The 21,716-nt window shown below is 41.3% G+C and overlaps 1 protein-coding gene across 4 annotated transcripts in view; it reads right to left on the bottom strand.

The window, feature by feature from the left end:
* LOC126952699 (HLA class II histocompatibility antigen, DRB1 beta chain) overlaps positions 1-21,716 on the bottom strand; it is a 68,088-nt gene that overhangs the window by 9,596 nt on the left and 36,776 nt on the right. Inside the window, exon 1 of one of the 4 annotated variants that reach the window (XM_050787515.1) lies at positions 3,465-3,671. The exons of the other annotated variants lie outside the window; for them this stretch is intronic. Within the exon in view, the coding sequence (XP_050643472.1) occupies positions 3,465-3,564 (100 nt within the window). The 5' untranslated portion in view covers positions 3,565-3,671. Of the gene's footprint in view, positions 1-3,464; positions 3,672-21,716 lie in introns of those variants that run through there. 4 annotated transcript variants of the gene reach the window in all.

The following is a 21,716-nucleotide window of genomic DNA, read 5'->3' as shown; positions in this document are numbered from 1 at the left end:
CTCGTCTTTTTTCTGCACACAATCCATCTCCCTATATATCCTCTTCCACTCCCTGGAACTTAACAGACTACACGTATTGATGCCACCAACATAAATACTTGAAGCCCTGGCCTCACTATGAGTCTCTTAAATGCCACTGACCTTCTGATTACTCCATATAAATGTCAATCAGTCATCTCAAATTTAAAGGAAAATTTTATTTCCAACCACCCACTTCAAGTAATTTCCTGCCATAATTGTTCCTATCTCAATAAGCACCACCACCACCCACTTATTGGTCAAAACAAAATCCTTAGGAATAAGTTTGATTGTTCCACCCCCTTTACAGTAATTCATTAACAAGCTAAGCAAAAATACATGCCGACTCTGTCCACTTTATCTTTTTCACTGTCTTTATCACTAATGCACTCCATGAAGCCACAGGCCTTTTTTCCCTGGAGAATTCCCTGCTGTGCTCCTAAATAGTCCTCCTAACCTCTTGTGAACCCCACAAATCCAGTTCCCACAGAGTAGCTAGAATTAATTTTAATAATTGAATATAGGCAGGGCGCAGTGGCTCACACCTGTAATCCCAGCATTTTGGGAGGCCAAGGTGTGCGGATCATGAGATCAGGAGATCGAGACCAACCTGGCTAACATGGTGAAATCCCATCTCTACTAAAACACACAAAAAATTAGCCAAGTGTAGTGGCATGTGCCTGTGGTCCCAGCTACTTGGGAGGCTGGGGCAGGAGAATCACTTGAACCTGGGAGGTGAAGGTTGCAGTGAGCTGAGATTGTGCCACTGCAATCTAGCCTGGGCAACAGAGTGAGACGCCATCACACACACACAAAAATAAATCGAATGTAAATTGACTCTCCTTGTAAACATGCAATATCTTCTCATATCTATTCAAATAAAATTTAGTCTGGGTGTGGTAGTTCACGCCTGTAATCTCAGCATTTCAGGAGGCCAAGGCAGACAGATTATCTGAGGTCACAATTTTGAGACCAGCCTGGTCAACATGGTGATACCCCATCTCTACTAAAAGTACAAAAAAATTAGCCAGGTATGGTTGTGGGTGCCTGTAATCCCAGCTACTTGGGAAGCTGAGGCAGGAGAATCACTTGAACCCAGGAGGTGGAGCTGAGATTGTGCCATTGCACTCCAGCCTGGGCAATAAGAATGAAACTCCGTCTCAGAAAAATATATAAATAAATAAAATAAAAAAATAAATAAATACATAAATAAATAAAATAAAATAAAATTCAAATTTTTTACTGTGGACATCACAGCCTAATATGATGAGGCTCCTGACCTCCTCTCTGTGTGTTACTTCATCTTGTGTCTCTCCATTTCCTTGCTTTCTCTACATCAGCCCCTCTAGTCTTCTTTCTCTCCCTCCACACAATTTCCCATACCAGGGCTTTCCCCCATTCGGTCTCCCTGGAACTTCGTCGCATAGATCTTCACGACTGTCTACTTGTTTTGTTGTCTCAGCTGAATGTCACTTTCTCATGTAGTGCTCCCTAAACATTCAAACTAAAGTAGGTGAATCCATTTCTCCCTTTCCACAAACCTGATGTCTTTTCTTTAGTGCACTATGACTTTCTAACATTTTCTTCTTTGTTAAATGCTTATTGGGTTAGTGTCTGTCTCCTCTACGTTTGTGAAACTTCCATGAGAGTAGGGACCCTCTCTATCTTAATCAAATAGAATGATTTGAACCTAGAATGGAGCCCAGGCCACAGTTGCTGCTGAGAAAAAGAAGCGTGGTTTACATGAATAAACCAGGGTATGGGAACTGATCACCGTGGGCATCCTGGAAAGCAAGAAGGGGCTAAAGCTCCAGCACTCTTTCATTTTGGTGTCACACTAGACCTCTTCTCCTCCCGGTGAGAAATACAGACAAACTTCTTCTTTCTCCTTCTTCTAGTTGGAAGAAGAATTTACAGAAACAGTGATTTAAGAAAAAGGAAATCTTTTTTATTAAGAGTCATCTCTTTTTGTCTGGACACAGTGGCTCACATCTATAATCCTAGAACTTTGGGAGGCCAAGGCAGGAGGATTGCTTGAGTCCAGCAGTTTAAGACCAGCCTGGGCAACATGGCAAAATCTCATCTCTACCAAAATTACAAAAATTAGCTGGACGTGGTTGCCTGTCTGTATTCCCAGCTACTCTGGAGCCTGAAGAGGGAGGATTGCTTGAGTGTGGGAGGCAGAGGTTGCAGTGAGCCTCAATCGCACTACTGAGCTTCAGCCTGGGTGACAGAGCCAGGACCTATTTCAAAAAGAAAAAAATTATCTCTTTCAATGGATCTCCTAGTGCTAAGGATCTGTGTAAGCTTTAGAGATTTCTGGAAACGATGACAACATAGCTGGGGAAAAATAGAGAGAAACCGGAGGAAGAGGTAAGCAGACATGGCTAATTAAGGAAAGCTGAGGGCATGATGGGTGAACCTATGAAATTTAGGACAAGACCCCAGTAAGATAATGAGTTCCCAGGACTTGCTCATTGACTTTCAGCCCTATGAGATGTGAGCAATGTCCACATTGTCTCGGTAACCCCACACAGAGCATATAGTTTGAACATTATTAAATTTCTGATATTTGATTATTTTTTACTTACAAAAACAGAATTTCATATCATTTATACTATGTCAGTTAAATCTCTTCTGTCATGTCTAATTAGAGCATGTAGAAGATGTAGGAGAAACAAGTATGGAAAGGTTAAAAATATTCATAATAAACACTAACCTGGGTCAGTTTTTCAGAGGATGCCTTAAGTCCTTTAGGCACCAAAGAATATGTCATAAATGCTCTGAATCTGCAAGGTGACTCCAAGTACTAAAGATCTCAGCTTCAGTACCAGGGATTTTTCCCCATAAGAAAGAAAGAGCACTAAGTATAACTTCTATCAGAGAAGCTACATACACTACAGAGATACAGGCTTTATAAACATTGGAGTTCAGAAAGAAAAGAAAGGAGATAATGGGGAGGCCACTGGGTCCATCCTCACATATGAGGAAGAGGGGCCAACACCACAGGTCCTGTAGAGGACATAACCCAGGATCGTCTAGGAGAGACACTTTGAATTCCCTTGACTCCCACAAAATTTTCAGTAAAAACCTGCTTTTGTCTGACATAAGTCAACATAATAAAGGGAAGTGCTGTATGGGGAATTTATTGTAGCATCCTTATTTCTAAATCCTCTAAAGACCCTGAGGACATGTGATGCAAAGGTTTTATTGGTGGAGATTTGAAAAAGAAATGACCTGTATGGAGGCCCCTTACACAAGTCTCATGGAGACGGCAAGTAGCCAAGCTCCTTTTGTGGTGGAAATAATTTGGGATCCAATGATAAAGATGGACAATCTCTGAAAAACGTCACAATTTCTTAACAGACATGGTCTGGGCACAATGTTAACAAAACTCCCTATTTTCCCCACCCCATAGTAGCTCAGCACCCACAATGTGCACTTACGTCGGGTGTCCCCAGCCAAAGCCAGTGGGGAGCTCAGCACCATCAGTGTCACTGTCAGAGCTGCCATGCAGGAGCCTCCAGGGAGCTTCAGACACACCATGCTGGAGAACAGGACAGGACCAGGGGCCAGAGGAGCAGACAAGTCTCACTCAGGGAGAACTATGACCCCCCTCCACCCACATTCCAAATTATAGGGAGGAAGTTACTGATTTCCTTGCTCCTGGATTGGGTAATCTCGTGTTGGAGAACCAATCAGCATCTGAGTTCAACAGCATCATCAGTCGCTGGTCAGAGATGCTATATGAAGGCTCTCTTCTGAAACAATTTTCTTCTTTAAAGGATTGTTTTAATTTAGTACTTGAAAGGTTTGATCCAGTTGCATGTAAAACACTAATTGGGTCCCTATTGTTAGCCAGCTCTGTGCTGGTAAGTGAGGTGTTCACTAGTTTGAGCCTTGTACGAGCCTTCATTTCCCGCTTGACAAGACAACTGTTTGCAAAAGTGAGTTTGTGAGTGTGTTTAGGAGTAAAGGAGATGGAGGGAACGTGGTTGCCAGTGTGCAGACCTTTAATCTGGTCCTTATTGCACCATATCTTAATGTTGTAGATTTGGGAAAATTACTTCATGTCTCACAGTTGAAATGAAGATACTGTGATCTTTCAGGTCTTTCAAACTGGAAAATGCTGTGATTCTCTGGACACCTCAAGGAGCAGCATCCCCGGGTATCTGATGATATGACAGAATGACAGCTGTTGACTGGAGAGTGCAATCTGCACCTCTTTGCAGGTAGGGATGTCTCTAATAAGTTAAAGGACAATGAAAGTTTTTAATAATTTAATCTGAGTAAAAGGTTTTTTTCAAATGTGTCTCCTGATGCTGCCCTCAAGTTTAGTGGCACCTCCAGAACACACACAGGCAAGGGGCTTGCAGGGGCCACCTATGTGCAATGGAGGGTCTGAAGGTGCCTTTGTATAGCACACCCTAACTGTGATAAGATCAACTGTGCAATCAAAGTATGCAGGGGGCTGAGAGATCGATCAAGGACTCAACATCAGCTGTTGACAGAACAACTGTGTTTTAAAATAATTAATATTTTATATGAAGAGTGTTCAATCCCTCATTCCTGGTTCCCATTAGGATTTCCTCATTTGCCTGAAGCTAAAGCCCTTTACTATTATGCTTCTCTTGTTTTATCGTAAGGGAAGACATAAGAAGACCGTGCTAACTAATACGTTACAGAATGTTCAGGAAGGAGAACCCTAGGGAAAAACTACGAATTACATCAGCTGATGTAATCATATAATTTTAAACGTAAAATTCTACATTTAGATAATTATGCCTCATATATATTTTTTTATTTTTATTTTTTCTTTGACACGTTGTTTCGCTCTGTCGCCCAGGCTGGAGTGCAGTGGCACCATCTCAGCTCACTGTAAGCTCTGCCTCCCTAGTTCACACCATTCTCCTGCCTCAGCCTCCTGAGTAGCTGGGACTATAGGCGTCCACCACCGCGCCCAGCTAATTTTTTTGTGTGTTTTTAGTAGAGACGGGGTTTCGCCGTGTTAGCCCAGATGATGTCAATCTCCTGGCCTCGTGATCCACCTGCCCCGGCCTCCCAAAGTGCTGGGGTTACAGGCTTGAGCCACCGTGCCCAGCCTATGCTTTATATTATTATAAATGTAACATCTAAGATTCAGAATGGACTTCAAAGTACAACTATACACGTAAAGTTCAGCATTAATTCACACCCTACCACGGTTCTGATAGTAGGATATGTGCCTTAGTGTTTCCAGGGGCAGGATTCTCATCATGCTGCAGTAGAAATGAACGTTTTACTTTATACTCAGAATTGTACTAAGGGTTTTCTAGGCTTCATATTTTTATTTAATTCTCACATCAGCTCAGTAAAATAAACCCTTTTCATGCTTACAGGTGGAGAGAATAAAAAGATGGAGATAAAACAACTTTTGCAAAGATACAAACCTAGTAAAATGTACAGCATAGAGTGAACCAAATTATATAACCCTCAGGCTCAGCCACTGTATCATACTCCTTCATATTTCATTTCTGAGAATAATGTTCCTTGTATTAAAATTATTTATATCCCTATAATTTATGGGTGTGTATAGCAATAAGACTACTTCTTTTAATGAATGGTAGCATTACATAATTTAAGAAAGATACTGTGTAGCAATTCTAGTTCCTTCAAAAGATTCCCCTCATCATCATTGACAAGAGGAAGATCCTGTCAAAAACAAAAACAAACAAAAAAACACAAAGAAAAAAGAAAAGAAGAAAAAAATTGTGAAAAAAGAAGCTAATGGCGATGATGGTAATCTAGAGCCACCTAAGGTTCACCTTAGCATTTTAGGATAAAAGGGTGGTGATGATGCAGTGGCGAGCAGTCCAGAGTGGCTGGTTGCAGCAGGAAGTTGCAAGCAGTGGTGGCAGGAGTGACTGTGGGAGCAGTGGCCATGGTGGGACCCCTGTGCCCCATGTCCCCTGTGCCTTGCGACCCTGAGGCAGCCGACTGCGCTGCCCCAATCCCTGAGCAGCCGGCAGGACCCGCCCCCAGGCCCAGAGCCTCCACCAGTCCATTGCCATTCTCACCTTGCAGCTGTGGGGAGGGCAGGGAGCTGGGGTCATGCTTTAGGGGCCTGGGGTGAGAAGTGGGAGTTGTCCCACTTTGGGGACCTATCCAGCCGCAAGGCCACTGTCCCACCCTGCCGAGGGAGCACTGTTCCTGGGTCTCAGGAGAAGGCTCTGCCTGAGGCCCCCAGGGTTGTGCCCTCGGGGGTGGCCACCGAGCCTGATGCTCCCCATGGCCAAGCCCTGCCACGATCTGGTCCCCAAGGTGCCTCCCCAGCCACATCCAGGTGAGGAAGATCCCTGGGCATCCCTGAGTTCTAGGAAAAGATCTTGCAGAGACATCACCTTTGCCCCAGTTGCCGGCCTGGGCCCAGCAAATGGAGCTGCCCACCCCAGGCTGTGAGAAGCTGTGACAGGGGCCACCTGCAGGCTCCACAGATTGGGTGGGAGACCCACCCTACCGCAGCAGGGTCCAGGCCTCTCTGCACTCCACGCTCTCAAGACTGAGAAGGCCTCCGTGTCCCTGCAGACTCCGGGGTGTCTGCTCCCACTGCCTGGCCTCTCCCCGGTCTCTCCCAGCTCCTGTTCTGATCTCAGATTGGAGGTGGGCCCAGCCTCGGTGCTATCACAGCCTGGTCAGGTGTATGCACACTCGGACATACCAGTCTCCTGCCACCTCAGCCATGAGGAAGCTGAGGGAAGATGGGCTGAGGGAAACTGGCATGGCCTACAGGTGCCCCTTGGCATGAGCAGCCTGGTCGCCATGGATAGTGGTGGGAGGCAAACAATCTCCTGGGCAGAAAGAGGCAGGTCCCGCTGAGGCCCTGCTCACCAGGCTGGGCTGCCAGTCCTGCTGACAGTAGATGGAACTTGTGCCTTTTCTGGGCCTGCCCCATGGCTGCCCATGATGTGCACTTCCCTCTGAGGCCTGTAAAAGCCCTGGGCTCACGCAAAATTGCACAGAGGATGGAGAGAGCTGACAGAGAGGACAGGGAGATGAGCGATGACCTGCTGCAGAGAGGAGTTGCCCTCCTGAGAGGAGCTACCCTCTCTGCGGAGAGCTGAACAGGTGTCGGGACAACCTGGCTATGGAGAGGAGCTGCCCACTGCAGGTCTCTGAGTTGTTCTATGGCTTAATAAAGCTCCTCTTTTTCCTGCTCACCCTCCACTTGTCTGCGTTCCTCATTCTTCCTGGACTCAGGACAAGAACTGGGGATCGGCTGCTGAATGGTGAGGCTAAAAAAGCTGTAACACAAACATGGCTGAAACATGCCCCTTGCTCGCCATGTCGTGGGCAAAGAGAAGGAGAGAAGAGCTGTGGCTCTTCAGGGAGCCCAAAGCTGGAAGCTCACTGAGCCAGGGCTGTGACTCACTTTTTGGGGCCTGTGGTTCCTGGGGTCTCCAAGCTTCCGGGTGCCACGTTGTTCCCAGTGCCAGCTGTGGAAGCTGCTTGTGGTGTGCCTGGTCCAGCTGCAGCCTCACAGGGAGCTGACACCCATGGCAGCACCTAGAGCTGCCTGCCCTGCACAGTCAACATGCCTGGCTTTGCACGGTGGCCGGACCTCACACTCAGTTGCTCACACATCCCTCACCACCTGACTCACCCTTGGCAGGTGTGGGATCCAGGCCGGTAGTGTGGGCTGAGCACTGCATGCCAGGCAAAGTGGGTGGAATGAGCCCAGCTGGCCGGAATAAAACTCAGGCAAAGGCATTACCAACCACAGGATTCTGGAAGAAAAGCAACACCCCAGTGATCCCGTAGCAGTTACATGCTTAGCCTGGCTCCGTTTCCCCACCCAAATCTCATCTTGAATTGTAATTCCCATAATCTCCACACGTCCAGTGTGGGACCTGATGGGAGGTGATTAGATCATGAGGACCATTCCTCCAATGCTGTTCTTGAGATAGTGAGTGAGTTCTCACGAGATCTGATGGTTTTTATAAGTGACAGTTCCTCCTACGGGTACATTCTCTCTCGCCTGCTGCCATATAAGGTGGTCCTCTTCTTCTTCTGCCCTGACTGTAAGTTTCCTGGGGCCTTGCCATCCATACAGAACTGTGAGTCAATTAAACCTTTCTCCTGCCGGGCACAGTGGCTCACGCCTGTAATCCCAGCACTTTGGGAGACCTAAGCGGGTGGATTACGAGGTCAGGAGATGGAGACCCTCCTGGCTAACATGGTGAAACCCTGTCTCTACTAAAAATACAAAAATTAGCTGGGGCTGGGCGCAGTGGCTCACACCTGTAATCCCAGCACTTTGGGAGGCCAAGGCAGGCAGATCACATGAGGTTGGGAGTTCGAGACCAGCCTGATCAGCATGGAGAAATCCCGTCTCTACTAAAAAAATACAAAAATCAGCCGGGCATGGTGGTGCATGCCTATAATCCCAGCTACTTGGGAGGCTGAGGCCGGAGAATTACTTGAACCAGGAAGGTAGATGTTGCAGTGAGCCGAGATTGCACCATTGCACTCCAGGTTGGGCAATAAGAGTGAAATTTAGTCTCTAAAAAAAAAAAAAAAAAAAAAAAATAGCCAGGCATTGTGTCATGCGCCTGTCTTCCCAGTTACTCAGGAGGCTGAGGCAGGAGACTTGCTTGAACCTAGGAGGCGGAGGTTGCAGTGAGCCGAGATCGCACCACTGCACTCCAGCCTGGAGACAGAGCGAGAATCTGTCTCAAAAAAAAAAGAAAAAAAAAAAAGAAATTTTTTCCTGTGGGAAGGCTTAAGGCTGGAGCTTGAGTTTGTTCCTTCCACTGCCCAGACTTCAGGTGTGATTCCCTCCTCAATCAGGGGACAACAAATGGTTAACTTTTCCCCCATATTATTGTAGATAATAGCTCCAGCTTTGGTTAATATGTCCCTCCCTAATAAGGGTATGGGACTTTCAGGCACAACAAGAAAGGCATGTGAAAAGAGCAAAGTCTCCCAATTACAACTGAGGAAGTGGGAGAAATACCTGGTTACAGGCTGTCCCGGGATTCCTCTTATAGTAATGGACCCTGAGGACAGCTGTCCAGGACAGGAGATTAACACTGAGAAAGCTGTGCCAGTGTCCAGGAGGAAGTCAATTTCCTGGCCCTCAATGGTTAGACATACCTGGGGCTCAGTGAAAGTGATGATATGGTGACATGATGACATGCCCGCTTGGGTCCCCTTCCACACTGTGGAAGCTTTGTTCTTTCATTCTTCACAATAAATCTTGCTGCTGCTCACTCTTTGGGTCTGCACTACCTTTATGAGCACTAACACTCACCAGAAAGGTCTGCGGCTTCATTCCTGAAGTCAGCGAGACCACGAACCCATTGGGAGGAACAAACAACTCCGGAGGTGCCACCTTTAAGAGCTGTAACACTCATTGCAAAGGTCTGTGGCTTCACTCCTGAAGTCAGCAAGACCACGAACCCCCAGAAGGAAGAAACTCTGGACACATCTGAACATCGGGAAGGAATAAACTCCAGACTCACCATCTTTAAGAACCGTAACACTCACCACAAGGGTCCGTGGCTTCACTCTCAAAGTCAGCGAGACGAAGAACCCACCGGAAGGAACCAATTCGAGACACACTAGCACAGTAGCAAAACCAGGAAACTGACTTTGGTATAATATGTGTCCATACTTCCATGCCTGTGTCTTACCATACTTGCAGATTTATATAACCACCACACAATCCAATGGAGAGCTATTCCATCCCACAGAGCTCTCCTGCCATGCTGCCCTTTAGAGTCATGCCATACTCCTTACACACTATCACCCTGACAACTGACAACCACTAATCTCTTCTCCACCAATCTCTAGAATACGGTCATTTTGAAAATGTTACATAAACAGAATCACACAGTATGTGATTTTTGTGACTGGCATTTTCCCTTCAGCATGATGTCCTTGAGATCCATCCGAGTTGTTGCATGTATCAACAGTTTGCTCTTTTTATTGCTAAGGAATACTTCATTAGATGGAGCCACTGCAGTTTATTTGCCTTTTGAGGGACATTTTGGCTGTTTCTAGTTTTGGGGCGATTACAAATAAAGCTGATGTGAACATTTGTGTAAGATTTTTGTGTGAACATGTGTTTTTATTTTTCTGATATAAATGTCCCAGAATGTAATTCCTGGCTCATATGGCAAATATATGTCTAGTTCTTCAAGGCACAGCCAAACTATTCTCTAGAAAGACTGTGCCATTTTACATTCTCACAATCAATGTATGTGAAATCCAGTTTTTCTGCATTCTCACCAGCATTTACATTGTCATTTTTATAAAAAATTTAGCTGTATTAAGAGGTTTGGGAGCCAGGGGCCATGGCTCATGCCTTAATCCCAGCACTTTGGGAGGCCGAGGCAGGTAGATCACGAGGTCAGGAGATGGAGACCATCCTGGCTAACACGGTGAAACCCCGTCTCTATTAAAAATACAAAAAATTAGCTAGGCGTGGTGGTGGGCGCCTGTAGTCTGAGCTACTTGGGAGACTGCGGCAGGAGAATGGCGTGAACCCAGGAGGCGGAGCCAAGATAGTGCCACTGCACTTCAGCCTGGGCGAGAGAGGGAGATTGTCTGAAAAAAAAAAAAAAAAAAAAAAGAGGTGTGTAGCACTATTACATCAAGTGCTTAATTTGCATTTCCCTGATGGCTAGTGATTTGCATGTCATTCATTGTGCTTATTTGCCATGTACATATATATCTTCTGTGATAAAATGTGTCATCATATCTTTTGCCCATTTTGTCATTAAATTTCATAGTCTGCACTCTATAGATTTTATAGCAGAGTTTTTATAGTTGATTATATATTCTAGATAATGTATTCTTGGTAATATATGCAGTTTTAAATATTTTCTCCATATCTCTAGCTTACTTTTCATTTCTTAGCAGGATACCTTACAGAAAAACAGGTTGTTTTTTTTTTTTTTGATAACGCCACATCTATTGATTTGATTTTGTTTGTTTTTTGTGTTTGTGGGTTTGGTTTTTCTTTCCCCCGAGACAGTCTTGCTCTGTCACCCAGGCTGGAATGCAGTTGTGCAGTCTTGGCTCACTGCAAGCTCCGCCTCCTGGGTTCATGCCATTCTGCCTAAGCCTCCCAAGTAGCTGGGACTACAGGCGTCTGCTACTACGCCTGGCTAATTTTTTGCGGGGCCTGTGTTTTTGTTTTTTACCCATAGCACTTTTGGTGTCATATCTATGAACTCAGAACTAGACACCAGGCCCTAGCTCCTGACGATATTCTCATATGTTTTTTCTAAACCTTTAACTTGTAGACATGATTTAATTGGGGGTAAATGTTTTCATAAGATGTGATAATTTGTTAAGTTTCTTTCTTGCATCTTTTTCCTTTTGCTTCCTTTTTAATTTTATTTGGTTTTGTTTTTGTCTATAGATTTCCACTTTCTCCTGGACCGTATTTTGAAAAGATATAGACCATATTACCTCCATTGAATTATTATGATTCTGTGTCAAAATGAGTTGGCATAGGTGTTTCCCTATGTTGGTCAGGTTGGTCTGGAACTCCCAACCTCAGGTGATCCGCCTGCCTTGGCCTCCCAAAATGCTGGGATTACAGGTGTGAGCCCCAGAGTTCTGCCCTCATATGCTTTTTTTTTTCCCATCTTGCTTTAGGTTATTTTGGACTACCTTTTTAGATTCTTGAGGTGGGAACTAAGATTATTGGTTTCTGACCTTTTCTCTTTTTCAGTGTGTACATTTTGTACTACAAATAGTTTTTGAAAGCACTGCTTTAGCTATGTACCAAAGATTTTGATATATTTTCATTTTCACTTAGTTGAATACATTTTTTATTTTCCTTAAGACATCTTTTTTGATCCACAGGTAATTTAAAAGTATGTTAGTTAGTTTCCATGTGTTTGGAGTTGTACCGATTTTCTTCACGTTATTGATTTCTGGTTTAACTCCATTGCTTCCAGAGAACACAGTCTGTATGATTTCAATTCTTTCACATTTGTGGTGGTTCTTTTATGGTCTAGGGTATGATCTACATTGGTAAATATTCCATGGACAGTTAAAAATGTGTATTTTTCTGTTTGGCGTGGTGGTCTGTAAATGTCTATTAGATCTTATTGGTGGATAGCTTTGTTGGGTTTCATTATCTGGCTGAGTTTTTGTACAGTTTTATTAATATTTCAGAGAAGGTTTGTGAATTCTCAAAGTTTAACTGTGTATTTATCTATTTCTCCTTCCAGTTCTGATCATTTTTGCTCTACTTATTTGTAACTCAGTTTTTGCTGCACACATATTTCGAGTTGCTATGTCTTTGTTCTGAATTAACACTTTTATCTTTATTGTTTCTGTTTGTCTCTTAGAATATCCATTGCTCTGTGTATTTTATGTTATCTGATATTATAGCCATTTATGCTTTCTTTGACAGATGTTTGTATGGTTTATTTTTTTACATTCTTCTATTTCAGCCTTCCACTCTTGTAATATTTGCAGTAAGTTGCTAATAGTGAGAGGTGAAGCCAGCTGGACTTCTGGGTTGGGTGGCGACTTGAAGAACTTTTCTGTAGCAAACTAGAGGTTTGTAAAATGCACCAATCAGTGCTCTGTAAAAACGCACCAATCAGCGCTCTGTAGCTAGCTAAAGGTTTATAAAATGTACCAATCAGCACTCTGTAAAATGGACCAGTCAGTACTCTGTAAAATGGACCAATCAGTACTCTGTAAAATGGACCAATCATCAGGACGTGGGTGGGGACAAGTAAGGGAATAAAAGCTGGCCACCCCCAGCCAGCAGCAGAAACCTGCTCAGTTGCCTTCCCGCACCGTGGAAACTTTGTTCTTTTGCTCTTCACAATAAATCTTGCTGCTGCTTGTTCTTTGGGTCCATGACAACTTTAAGAGTTGTAACACTCACTGGGAAGGTCCATGGCTTCATTCTTAAAGTCAGTGAGACCACAAACCCCATTGTTGAAGTCAGTGAGACCACGAACCCACCAGAAGGAACAAACTCCGGACACAATAGGTAGTATATCTATGGTTCATTATTTTTCACTCTGATGTTTGTCTTTTCAGACAATTTACATGTAATGCAATTATTAATATGTGACTTCTTATGACTGCCATCTGTTTTTTGTTTTGTTTGGTTTTAGCTTCTCTGTTTACTTTTCCTGTCTTTTGATGTGTTCCTTAAGCAATTTTTAGAATTCTATTTTGTAATCAGTCATTTTTTTGGTGTATCTCGTATAGTTTTTGTGATTTATCTATTAACATAACATAATGTAGTGGTGCTAACATTTTGTCAATTCGACTAAAGTGTAGATACTTTGCTCCTTTATATCCCTTTCCCTTTCTGCATTTATAATAGACATTTTTTATTTTCTCTACTTGCATCAAAAACCACATCTGAGAATGTTGTAATTTTTGCCTCAACCATCAAATTAATTTACAAAACTGAAGAAAAGTTGTCATCTCAACCCATATTTTTAATCATTCTATTGTTTATTTTTTTTCCTGATCGTCCAGGATTTCTTCCATTATCATTTCTATTCCAGTTCAAGCACTTCCTTTAGCTCTTGTTTTAGGATAAGTCATCAATTTCTCTTGATTTTCCTTTCTCTAAGAATGTCATGGTCGGGCGTGGCGGCTCATGCCTGTAATCCCAGCACTTTGAGAGGCCAAGGCAGGTGGATCCCCTGACTCAGGAGTTCGAGACCAGCCTGGGCTACATGAGCAATCCGTGTCTTGGCCGAAAATACAAAAATTAGCCAAGCATGGTGGTGCGTGTCTGTAATCCCAGCTACTCAGCAGGCTGAGGTGTGAGGATCACATGAGCCTGGGAGGCAAAGGCTGCAGTGAGCCGTGGTCGCACCAGTGCCCTCGAGCCTGGATGAAAGAGCAAGACTCCATCTAAACAACAAAACAAAACAAAAAGAACCTTCATTTTATAATGATATTTTTCTAGTTATACCTTCTAGGTTAACATTACTTTCAACTGTTAAAATAACTTGTGCCACTTCTGTCTGGGCTGCATGATTTCTAATGAGCAATCCACTGTTACTTAATTTATTTTCTCCTGTGCATGAGATGTTATTTCTCTCTTGTTGCTTTCCAGAGTTTTTTGGGGGAGGCTGTGACAGGAGAATGGCGTGAGCCCAGGAGGCGGAGTTTGCAGTGAGCCGAGATCGCGCCACTGCACTCCAGCCTGCGCTACAGAGTGAGACATTGTCTCAAAAAAAAAAAAAAAAAAAAAAAAAAAACGAAAAAGAGGGGTTTTTTTTGGTCTAAATTTCTTTGGATTTATCTTCGTTTGGGTTTGCACAGATTCTTGAGTTTTTACATTTAAGTCTTTGTCCAAATTTGGAGAATAGTCAATCTTCCTTCAAAGACTCTTTGGGCTTCACCCATTTGTCATCTCCCTTTAAGACTTCAGTGACACAAATTTCATATCTCTTGTTATAGTCTTACAGATTTATCAGTATGAAATAATATGAACAACTTTACAAAATAAATTTGCATGTAATGAATAAATTAGTCAAAATGTACAATGTACTGAAGCTGACAAATACCATAAAATATGAAGAGTTCCACATCTTATAGAGAAAGTAAGCCCATTCCGTAAAGCTTTCCCAAGACAAAACCGCAGGTTCATCCAGTTTCAGTAACTATTTTCAACTATTTAAGGAACAGACAACACTAACTTTATGCAAACTTTAAACATATTTGAAAAAAGGAAAAATACTTGCAGTTATGTTTAATGAGATCTGTGTAAACTTTAAGACCTGAAACGAACTCTGCAATAAACAGGAATTTGTGGACCAATAACTCTTATGAGCCAAGTTCTTAAGAAAATATTAGCCAACTGAATTCAGTGATATAAAAGATGGCTACCACACCATGATCACGTGGAGTTTATTCCAGAAATTCAAGGTTGTTGGAACATTTGAGAATCAGTTAGTGTGATTCACTAAATTAGCTGAAGTAAGGAGAAAAGACATGCAACCACCTTGCAAGAGTCTTGAAGTATTTGAAAGAATTCAGCATTTGGCCTTAATTTTTAAAAAATCTGGCCAGGCACGGTGGCTCATGCCTGTAATTGCAGCACTTTGGGTGGCTGAGTTGGGTGGATCACTTCAGGTCAGGAGTTCAAGACCAGCCTGACCAAAAGGAGAAACTCTGTCTCTAGTAAATATACAAAATTAGCCAGGCATGGTGGCGCGTGCCTGTAGTCCCAGGTACCCAGAAGGCTGAGGCAAAAGAATTGCTTGAACCTGGGAGGCAGAGGCTGCAGTGAGCTGAGATTGCACCACTGCACTCCAGCCTGGGCAACAAAAGCAAAGCTCCGTCTCAAAAAGTAAATAAACAAAAACAAAAATCTGTTTGCAAACTTGTATTTAAAAGGTATTTCTTCAGTCTAAGAAATGGTTGCTAACCTATTGCACACATTAGCCTCAGCAGTGAAATAAATGTAAAACTGTCTCTCATATCTGCAGTAGTAGAGGAGTCAGACAATGAAAATGGCAAGAAAAATATATGAAAGAGATAATAATTGCATCCAGGTAAAGTTGTCATTATTTACTCTTGACCTAATCAGGTACTTAGAAAATAAAAAATAATAGACAAACTCATAGATTTAATAAGTAAATGTAAATAAGGTTGCTGGATACAAAGTCGCTATACATAAAACCAATTATGTTATTGATATAGTTTGGATGTTTGTCCCCTCCAGATCTCATGTTGAAATGTAACCTCCAATGTTGTAGTCTTTTATAATACAAGAATTTAAAACAATTTTTTTTCTAAGGACTGCTTTGGTTGCATAACAAAAATTTTAAATATTCATTTTAGTATTATTTTATTTAAAATTATCTTCTAATTTTCCTTCTGATTTTATTTGACAAGCCATAGATTATTTAGAAACGTATTATTTTACTTCCAAAAATTTGGGCAATGTTCTTCATCTTACTTATTTGTAATTTAATAAAACTGTATTCAGATAATATACTCTGTATGGTTTTATTCTTGTGAAAGTAATTGAGACTACTTTTATCGGCACAGTATTTGTTCTATTTCATGGATAATCTTTGTGCAATGTAAATAAATAAACATTCTGTAGTTCTCAGATGTCAGTATATATGTCAATTATAAATACCAGCTAAGTCAAGGTGATTGAAAGCATCGTTCCTATCTTGATCTCCCTCCTGATCTTTGTTTGCATGAAGCTACAGAGATGTTTGTTGTCTTCTATCTACCTCCCTAGTTCCCACACCACCAGCATGAAGTCAGAAAAAGTTCTGGAAGGAGGATCAGCTGGCAGGGTAAAGTAGATATGTATTATTCAGGGGGCCTCTATAGATTGTAATGCAGCACACAAGCCCACGGGGCTGTTTAACACAACTCAGCTGCTTTGTCCTCAGTCCCTATCTCCCTTCTCAGCCAGGCTCGATATTTCACCCCGTTAAGATTTCGTAGAGGGGTCAAAGAATAAGAGTGGACATTTGTCCCTGCTCACCTAAGTGGAATTTATTTATCTCTGGAATTTGGAATTTTTATACTTTTTGATCTATGGCTCATTAAAATTTTAAAAATAAGACTATTTTTCAGTTTATCCATTTAGTCTAGTCTATATATTTTTTGTTCTTATAGTAACAATGACAATTCTTATAATTTTCTACTTCCTAATTGGCATTATGTTAGATGATTTTTTTTCCAATTCATGTTGATAGTCCTACATAATTTACTTAAAGCCCTGTATATTATTCCTTTCTATGTCTATACCACAATTTACCTTTCTTCTAAATATTGAGAATGTTTCTTTTCTCTCCTGCTACATTTTTTACATGTCATCACGGACGTACAAGGAAAAATGTACCGAGACTGTAAAAACCTAGAGTGGAAATACTGTACTATCTACACGACTCAGGGTTACATCAATCTATGCTCACAGTGCCCCACAGGACACCAAATGTCATCCTGCAGTGTGCTGTCACTTCACATGCTGCATAGTTTTTAGATGTACACAATTTTTATAATCAAGACAAATTAATCAGTTTTTCTTTTAGAATTTCAAAATGTTTTTGTTATTGCAAACCATGGCTCAAAACGACCAATTTTATATTTCTTTGGGCTCATGTAGGATTGTTTCCTGAAGACAGATGTTTAGAATGGGATTTTTGCTGTTTTCATCAAGCATGTAACAATTGCACTTTGAGTTTTAATAGCACACTGCCATCCACTCACAATCCTAATAATATAGGAGAATCTATTCCCATAGAATCTTCTAAATCCTTGATTTTAAAACAAGCTATTGTATTTTCCGGTTTTTTGGGGGGAAAAATACTGTTTGAATTTGGATTTTTCCGTTCGTTGGTGAGTTTGAGCAAATATTTATTGACTATTGGAATATTCTATAGTCAGTCTATATCCTTTGCCCAATTTTCCATGGCATTTTCATTAATCAATTTATTGATTAGTTAATAATTTTTCATAAGGAAGTTAGCCCATTGTCTGTCTTATGTGATCAGAATTTTTCCTGAGCGTCATATATTTCTTTTAATTTTGTTATTTTCTTCATGCAAAGAAGTCAGTAATTTTCTTCAAATATTTTTTCATTTGTGTCTTCTGGATTTTGTCTTGTTTACAAAGTCTTATTTTTTAAAAAAGAATTATTTTAACAGGATTCCTAAGGCTTCATTTACATACTATGAGATTCATTCATTCTATATGTAAAATGTAATGATTTTAGTAAATCAGTACATTTGTGCAATTATCACAACAATCCAGATTTTTAACATTTCTGTCATGTCCAAAATTCCTCTATTTACAGTTAATTCCCACCTATACCCCAAGCCCTAGGCACCCAATGATCTGCTTTTTGCATCAATCAATTTACCTCTTCTACATATTTCAAGTAAATGAAATCATACATTATGTAACCTTTTGTGTCTAGTTTCCTTCACTTAGTTGACATTATTGAAGTTCCTCAGTTTTGTAGTATGTATCATCATTTTGTCCCTTTTCATTTTATTTTCTCTTTTTTCATTTGTGTAAATGTATAAGGTCCACGTGTATATTTGTTACCTGCCTAGATTGCATAGTGGTGAAGTCAGTGTTCCACAGTATCCATCACCCCAATCACATGCATTGTACCCATTAAGTCATCTCTCATCACCCGGAGTACAAGGGTTGAAACTTGCCTTGGGAAAACGACCTTCATGTTCATAGTATCTCCCCTGCCAGATAAGTCTGGTTTTGTTCCCTTTTATTGTTGAATGATATTGCCTTGCATGGATGTAGTTTATCCATTTTGTTGATCCATTTACTAGTTGAAGGACATTTGGATTGTTTTCAGTTTGGGCCTACTATGGCTAATGCTGTTCTGAACTCTTAAACATGTATCTTCATGAGGACATATGTTTTTATGTCTCTTAGGTAGATTCCAAGGAGTGAAATTGCTGGGTCATAGGGCAAACATATGTTAAACTTTTAAAGAAATTGCCAAATTTCCAGGTATTTGTAAAATCATACACTCCCACCAGCAACACGTAAGGGTTTAGAAAGTCTGTTTGTCTTCAAACATAATTATAATGATGATGATAGTATTAGAAATAACATCTGTCTTGTGAATTTTATATTTTCTCTTTATGTTTCAATTTTTATTCATCCAGGATCCATTTGGTGAAAGAAATGACTTTGAAATACAACTTACCACAAACTGAAACTAAATCTTAACTCTTTCTGGTTCTAATTCTAGACTCTGTTTTACTGGCATATTTAATAAAAAATAAAGAATCAGTAACAAATTTGTTTTGTTTTGTTTTGTTTTGTTTTTTTGAGACGGAGTCTCTCTCTGTCACCCAGGCTGGGGTGCAGTGGCGTGATCTTGGCTACCTACAAGCTCCAGCTCCTGGGTTCACGTCATTCTCCCATCTCAGCCTCCGGAGTAGCTGGAACTACAGGTGCCTGCCACCATGCCTGGCTAATTTTGTTTTTTGTATTTTTAGTAGAGACGTGGTTTCACCGTGTTAGCCAGGATGGTCTTGATCTCCTCACCTCGTGATCTGCCCGCCTCAGCCTCCCAAAGTGCTGGGATTACAGGCATGAGCCACCACACCCAGCCAACAAATGTATTTTTTGAAATAAAAGTATAGTATGTTTTAGCACCTTATAGAGCTAGTCATTCCTATTCTACTTTTTCTCAAAAATTTCCCCATAAAAACAACATGTCAGCATACTGAATTGAGTTCTCATATCAATCCTTTTTCCTTGCTTTTCTGTTTTATTCTAATTGAGTTCATGGCAGACATTTAATGCTCAATACATATGTATTAAAAAAGATCCAAAACGCTGAATGGAGGATGCCTATCAGGAATCTCTAGGCCTTCATGTTTAATTTAACTACAAATACTAACAACCTAAGAGTACCACAATCTATCATCTGTACCCTGAAATCAACCTCTCCTACTCTAGCCACAATTTCTCTACTTTTAAAAATGTATGATTTTGCTCCTTTTCTCCCCATGTGCATCAGGCCCACTCTACAAAGGTTGAATCCTGGCCTGTCTGAGCCCGTGTAATCCCACGGTCATTCCAGTGAGAAAGTGGGTACTGGGAATACTCTGGAAACGGTGTAGTTGTTCCTTATAAGGGCACACAGGAAAAAGTACTATCCTTTTCCTTTCTCTGGGAGTTGTTGTGAAAGAATAAGAAACCTAAAGCTGCTGCAGGGGTCCTCCTACCATCGCAGGAAAGCTGACGTGCTGTGTGTGACAGAGAGATGAGCTATGAAGTGCCAGGGTCGCTGGTGATGCCACTGGCCTGCTGAGTTGAGCAACCCTGGAGACGCCCAGCCTTATATCTATCACCTATGTGAGATCATGGGTTAAAAGAAAAAGCCCACTAGGTGGGATTTCCTGCTATTCGCAGCAGAAGCATCTTCATTCAAATATTCATCCCACGTATTTTAGTTCCACAGCACAAGTCTCATATAAAATGAGACAAATCATCTCCTCCACTTAGGGAACAAGGCCTGTTTGTTCCAACGCTGGGATCAAACAGAACAGACATAATTATCAACTTAATATATTCCTATAGTATTTATGTTCTTATAGGATTTATATGTACTTGTACTGATGTGTACGTACAAGTAACATATAACTAAAAATAAAATATGCATAAAATAAATATTGAATTTGATTGAAAACAAGTTGTCTCTGACAATAGAGAAATTATGCTCAAATGATTATTACTTTGAAATAGACTTTTGCATTTAGTATGTACTTTTTAGATTTGACATATTTGATACTGACTCAGAACGCAATGGAGAACCCTCCATCTTCTAAATTTGTCTTTCTCTGAAATCTGTACAAGTCCTTTGGTAATACTATATTACTGAAGTCTCTGGAATGAAAAACCATATACTAATTTACAGTAATAGATACACAATACAGTAGACGGGATTAAGAAAGAGCTCTGGGCTGGGCGCAGTGGCTCATGCCTGTAATCCCAGCACTTTGGGAGGCCAAGGCAGGTGGATCATGAGGTCAGGAGACCAAGACCTTCCTGGCTAACACGGTGAAACTCCGTCTTTACTAAAAATCCAAAAAAATTAGCCGGACGTGGTGGTGGGCGCCTGCAGTCCCAGCTACTCGAGAGGCTGAGGCAGAATGGTGTCAACCTGGGAGGTGGAGCTTGCAGTGAGCCGAGATCGCGCCACTGCACTCCAGTCTGGGCGACAGAGTGAGACTCAGTCTCAAAAAAAAAAAAAAAAAAAAGAAAGAAAGAAAAAAGAGTTTCCGATGTACTTGCTAGCTGGTTTCTCATCTCATGTTGGCCAAGTTTCTTTCAGTTGTTACAGTCTTTTCTCAGTTTCTATGCGTTGCCTTTGTAAACGTTAGGTTTACTTTTTTAATTGACAAGTACAAATTTTATAGTGTATTTATGTTGTAGAGTCAAAGTTTTGATATATGCCTATAGCGTGGAAAGTCTAAATCAAGCTATTAAACATATGCATTACCTCACATACTCATGACATATACATGAAAATCATTATTGTATTGGGAAATAATCTTCCCTTTTTTTTCTCTTTTTCTTTTTTGTCCTTGGAGTCAAATGGACCAGATGATTTTTTTTAACCTTCTTTTATTATTATTATTATTATACCTTAAGTTCTGGGCTACATGTGCAGAATGTGCAGGTTTGTTACATAGGTATACATGTGCCATAGTGGTTTGCTGCACCCATCACCCAATAATCTACATTAGGTATTTCTACTAATGCTATCCCTCCCCTAGCCCCCAACCCACAGACAAGCCCCAGGGTGTGATGTTCCCTGCCCTGTGTCCATGTGTTCTCATTGTTCAACTCCCAGTTATGAGTGAGAACATGCAGTGTGTGATTTTCTGTCCTTGTGTTAGTTTGCTGAGAATGATGGTTTGCAGCTTCATCTATGTCCCTAAAAAGGACATGAACTCATCCTTTTTTATGCTGCATAGTATTCCATGGTGTGTATGTGCCACATTTTCCTTATCCAGTCTATTATTGATGGGCATTTGGGTTGGTTCCAAGCCTTTGCTATTGTGAATAGTGCCACAATAAACATACGTGTGCATGTGTATTTATAGTAGAATGATTTGTAATCCTTTGGGTATATACCCAATAATGGGACCGCTGGGTCAAATGGTATTTCTAGCTCTAGATCCTTGAGGAATCGCCACATT

This window comes from Macaca thibetana, chromosome 4 (assembly GCF_024542745.1).
Source record: "Macaca thibetana thibetana isolate TM-01 chromosome 4, ASM2454274v1, whole genome shotgun sequence".
Classification (NCBI taxonomy): domain Eukaryota; kingdom Metazoa; phylum Chordata; class Mammalia; order Primates; family Cercopithecidae; genus Macaca; species Macaca thibetana.
The sequence above is the reverse complement of the archived record's forward strand: the minus strand, read 5'-3'. Positions and strand labels throughout refer to the sequence as shown.